Source organism: Ochotona curzoniae, unplaced genomic scaffold (genome assembly GCF_017591425.1).
Source record: "Ochotona curzoniae isolate NIBS_2020 unplaced genomic scaffold, NIBS_Ocur_1.0 scaffold_3171, whole genome shotgun sequence".
NCBI lineage: Eukaryota > Metazoa > Chordata > Mammalia > Lagomorpha > Ochotonidae > Ochotona > Ochotona curzoniae.
Genome location: NW_024467104.1, coordinates 1,570,533 through 1,576,179, shown reverse-complemented (window position 1 = coordinate 1,576,179; position 5,647 = coordinate 1,570,533). Strand labels below are relative to the sequence as shown.

Here is a 5,647-nt window from a genome sequence, read left to right as displayed (position 1 = left end):
AGGTACATTCAGCTTCGTTTCTGTGCAGATGGGTTGGCCTTTTATCACCAAACAATGTGTTGGATTTTGTTTTTCCAAGACACACCTCTTTCAGAAGTGTAACTGGAGATTTGACTTATACTTATCAGAGATGAAATTGGTCTGTTCCACATCTTCCTGACTCCTCTGTCAATTTACTAATCTTCAGGAAAACTTCAAGGAAAAGAAAAGTTTTGATACCTAATATTACATTATCTGAGAAGATTTACTCAATTACCCTTTGTTCTTTCCTGCACATATTATTCAAAGAAATGGTCTTTCAAATTTCACTTTACAGGGATAATATAGATTAATTATACAGAAATAAAAAGAGCTATTCTTTTCAAGAGAAGTTCAAAAATTTTTTTCTTCTGGTGAGTCTTCCTGCTGTACATACATACATGCTGTGATGGTATGATGTATGTCTCTTTAAATGACAAATATTTCCAAATGGTTGGTCAAAACATATGAAAACAGGATCAAATATGCATTTTCAGATGGTGTCTTTTGAAGATACACATGAATAAAAACCTATTTATTGAGAAGTTGCGATGGCCTTTTGGACTATTTCGGATGCCATTGATAACTAAGGGAAGTCTGTACATTTGCCAAATTTTTCAAGATTGCAAAGTAAGAGGGCCCTGTTGGCTTTCTTACCGAGCCACGTTAAGTTAGAGCCATGTGTTAAACTAGAAGCATTTGTCACCTGTTCGTCTTAGGGCTTCTTTTACATCTTGGTTTCTCAGGCTGTAGATGAGAGGGTTTAACATAGGAATCATGATGCCATAAAATACAGAAGCCATTTGTTCCTGCTCTTGAGATCTATTAGCTCCATGATTTATATACATGTAAGACAGAGTCCCATAGAAAACGGTGACAGCGGTTACATGGGACGCACATGTGGAAAAGGCTTTTTTTCTCCCTGCAGCAGAAGACATCCTGAGAATGGCAGCCAGGATATAAATATAGGAAAAGATGACTACCGATATGGTGAAGGTTAAGTTAAACCCTACAAAGACTGTCAGGACCATGATGTTGACATTGATACTTGAGCATGATAGAGCAAGGATAGGTGGCACATCACAGAAAAAGTGATTAATTGCATTGGACTTGCAAAACTTCAGTGAGAAAGTAAAGCCTGTGTTTACAGAAGCATTTAGGAAACCCATTAAATAGGAGCCAACTAGCAGCTGACTGCAGAATTTTCGAGACATGACAACTGGGTAGCGGAGTGGGTTACAGATAGCTACATAACGATCCACAGCCATAGCTGCCAGGATGTAGCAGTCACTGGTTACAAATGTTCCATAGACTAGTAATTGTATCACACATCCTATAAATGAGATAGATTTGTTTGTGCATATAAAATTCAACAGCATCTTGGGAGTGATAGCAGAGGCATAACAAAGATCAACGAAAGCCAAATGTTGGAGGAAAAAGTACATAGGGGTGTGGAGAGAAGAGTCAGTGTTGATGAGGATGATCATTCCAACATTACCTAGTAAGGTAGCTGCATAGATCAGTAGAAACACTAGGAAGAGTAAAAGCCAAAATTTGTGTTGACCAACAAATCCCAGGAGAATGAATTCAGTCACTTCAGTACCATTTTTTAGTTCCATGGTTAGCAAAGATTAAATATTGACTGAAAAGTTACAAACAAAGAGAATCAGAAAAAGTAAGACAAATGTTATTCCTTAATTCTCGATTTGAAAACAGTATAATATTTAGCTTCATAGACATATCTGACTTGATTTCAAAGGCTAATCTTCAATATTCGAGGTCATATCATCTGGGGCCAGTGTTGTAGCTTGCAGGGTAGAGCCACTGTTTGCAGCTTTGCATCCCACATGGGAACTTGTTTGTGTTCTGGGTGCTCTGCTTCAAATCTACCCTGCTGGTAGCCTGGGAATGTAAATGAGGATGGAGCAGATGTTTGGCCCTTGCTATCTATTTAGAGACTGAAATGGCACTTCTGGCTCTTGGCTTTGGCGTGGCCCAGTGCTAGTCATTGTGACAACATGGGGAGTGAATCAGTGAATGGAGGATTATTCTCTGACACTCAGATTTTTCAATTAAATATTTGAAAAAGATGACGCCATGTACACATTGGACAGTAGATATAATTCTCATTTTATGAGCATCAACTAAGGAATGCATAAATAGCGCTTTTGTTTAATTATGATTTTTACAGTATACTGTTTCTTTTAATTAAAATTATTCCATTTATCTAGATATAAATGATTATGTTTGAAAATCTTAAAAAACTTAAACAGTTCTATATGTTATTGCTGCTACTTTTTTTTTCCTGTGTACTCATTTTTACCCTCTTTCCCTCCTTTTCAATCATGTTCAGTCATGGACTCATAGTCATGTATGTTCCTCTTTGGAAGTATTTATCAAAGTGTGTAAGACAAAGAATCTTCTTATTTTGTAAGTTTAAAATGTGTGGCAGACTAATGTTTCTGCAAAAGGCAGAATAGTGCTCAGAATTGATAACATTCTGTACTTGTTTTAAGGGCTTAGAACCACTTTCCGTACTTATCTCTTTGTGGTCTGATAACACAGTCTGATGCTGGTTCCTGCTGGATTTACCAAAATCATCTCATAGTGATGAGTAATGGCTTACTGCCTGTTCCCACTTCCAAGAATTCACCATATTATTGGACACTGTGACATGTTTCTAAGGATAACACTATTGAGTTGGAGGCAATGCTGCATACTTTTAACTTGACCAAATATTGTAAGTTCACTTGCCATTACAGATGAATTGTTGTATACTTACTGTGTGAGAGAATTCCCACATTCTCACCTCTTTGAAAACACTGGCATGAAAAAAAATTTTGCCTTAGAAAACGAAAGCATGTAATCCTGAGATTCTGATTTTCTTTCAACTTCTTGCTCATCTTGTTGCAAATGGTTCAGTAAAACTGGTTTCTAGATGTTTGCTGGTTATTCTAAGTTTGAACCTCTCATTGTTTACAGATTTTTCTCATATTGTACTATCTATTAGCTTTGTCTATTTTATCATTTACAGATCACAAATCATTAAATTAGAAATAACAATTGATCATTTTGTCTTTAATTTATTATTCAAAAATTGTCATGAAGTCCATTCCTACATCAATTTCATTTCCCAAGAAGAGTCAAGTGTGATAACAAACTTGTTTCTTTTTTATATTGAGTTGTATGATATTGTATTATACTATAGATACAATTTAGTAAATGCTATATTGTGACTTCTCAATGTTTTTAAAAATAATAGCACAGAGACTGGCAAGGTGTGTGTGTTTGCCTGTCTGTATGTGCCTGCATGAGTGAATGTACTCATGACTGGGAAATATTTAAACATCTAAAAATTATTAATTCAACTCAGTGTCATAAATTCTATCACAAAGCACACAAGCCATCTATGTAATATGGTATTATATAAAATTCCCCTAATTGCAAAAAGAACATTCCCCAGTTATCATGAAGCCAGGATAATATTAACATCAAAATAAGCAAAATTATATTCCATTCACCCATGAGTACAGAAGCAAACATCTTTAAAATCGCCTCTCAGATCCACTGGCCAGATGTGCTGCTCCACATTTCTAGCAACAGAGTGCAAAAATGGAGAAGGGGAAGCCTCCTTTACACAAAATTCACATCCTGGTTGCAGGAAAGAAATGTCAGAGTTAGGGAAAAAGATCACGTTGCATTTAACCCCAGAATCAAAGTGTTTTTTAACATTGGCAAACGTGTTGGTATCATCGGAAATGTTACTGTATGAAGGAAACAAACCTTATGACTGCCTCAATAGACTCCGGTCATTATTTGCTAAACTTCAACAAACCATCATGATAGAGTATTAGCAAAATAAACATAGAGGAGAACTATGTCAGCATGATAAATGTGATCCATCACATTGATGTACATTCATATTCATATACAGCTGCTAGTTGTGCATTTCCCACAAACTTTATGAAGAACACGCTAATCAGTCTAAAGTACCAAGTTCTGGGGAGAATTCAAAGCTCACATATATCTGAAGGGAAGGTACAGTCAGGGCTAAGGTAAGCATGGGTGTATTAGTCAAATTAAACATGTGTCTCTACAGTTCAGAATTTTCAATGTAGGGACATATTCTAGAGAAAGTACAAAGTGTATTTATCAAATTCAGGGGAAATAAATATTCTGGGAAAATAACACACAGACTTCGTACTCTGACAAGGACAAAATATTTTAATTTCCCTTCTCATGGACTTTTTGAAGTGCAAAGAAGTGATATAATGTCTGCATGGCTAAATCTCCCAAATGAAGCATCAAACAATAAGGGGAAATTATAGAAGTTAAATGGTGGCTCCTTTAATCATGTATCAGTAATTCCAACCAGAGCTGAATGTAGCTCCAGACATGGACTGGTCAGTTTTAGCTGGGCATGTGCCTTCATAATGGGAGTGTAGCAAACCAAGCAGCCTGCTGCTACTATGGGCTTTTCTGCTTCTTTTGTTTATTTTTAGTGATGGGCAGTGTGGGGTAATTGTGTAGTGATGGAACAAGAAACAGTGCTCTTCAATTCTGCACTTAGTGAGAGATAAAGGCCAGTAAATTTGGGTAAGCTGCCTCCTTCAGTAAATTTCCTTTAGCACTGATGAAATGCAGATCTTTAAAGGGGGCCTCTGTTTAGTGGGTAAAAATGCTTGTCAGAGGAACTTGGAATAGATTAGGGTGCACCTCAAATAGATTAGGAATAGAGCAGTGAAACTGACCACCTTGGTTTAGTTTTTCTGAGTCCCCATAAAATGATCTGACATGATAGAGGACATTTTTCAAGAGACAGGAAAACGAGAGGTGCATACACCCTCCCACACCTCCGTCACATTCCCTGTACACACTGTATGTGTCATGGGAAGTTCACTCAGAATTCTTTATTACTCCTGCAAAAAGAGTCTTTTCTTATCAAGTGAATAATATAAGACAGCCAACTCTCAGTATTTTGAACATGCCTAGCCTATACTGAGTTCCAGGACTTCTGTAGCTCTAATTATACTCAGCATTGCGCAATGGCAAGGAAATAGGCCAACGAGGGCCTGCATTTTTGTTTCAGCAGTCCAGGGAGATGAAAGAAAACAAACCTCTTCAGCCTTAGTTATATCCAGTTTGAAAAGGAGATCACGGGATTACACTGAGGGTAACAAACCCACGACTGTGGAAAGTCTTTCCTTTTTGTTCATCTTCTTCAATTGCTTCCATTAGTGCTTTGTAATTTCCATTGTGTAGATCTTCCATGTGCATAGCTAAACTCACTCCTTTTTAAAAGCTATTTTGAATAGGATAAAAATTTAAAACCAAATAAAATAAAGCAGAAAACTGGAATTAAAAGAGAAGGTGATGATGTTCATTGCAACTTTATAATAGCAAAACTTTGGAAATTGGGTTAAATGGAGCATAGTAGATTCGTATTACTTATTCATATGCAGTCTGAATATTGAAGATACATATATGCATAATGTACTTAGAAAATGCACTCATTTCATGTTGTAAAACAAGCAAAACACGTTACGAAGTAACAGGTAGATTGTGCACTATTTAAAATTATGTTTCACCTTTACTTTTTTTTTTTTTTTCATTTTCTTTAATGGCGGAA

General features: G+C 36.3%; 1 protein-coding gene across 1 annotated transcript; it reads right to left on the bottom strand.

Moving 5' to 3' along the window:
* Nucleotides 1-707: 707 nt before the first annotated feature.
* LOC121172365 (olfactory receptor 5AK2-like) lies at nt 708-1,637 on the bottom strand. The gene has a single exon (XM_041004227.1). The coding sequence runs from the start codon at nt 1,635-1,637 to the stop codon at nt 708-710; it is 930 nt and encodes a 309-aa protein (XP_040860161.1).
* Between the last annotated feature and the right edge of the window lie 4,010 nt (nt 1,638-5,647).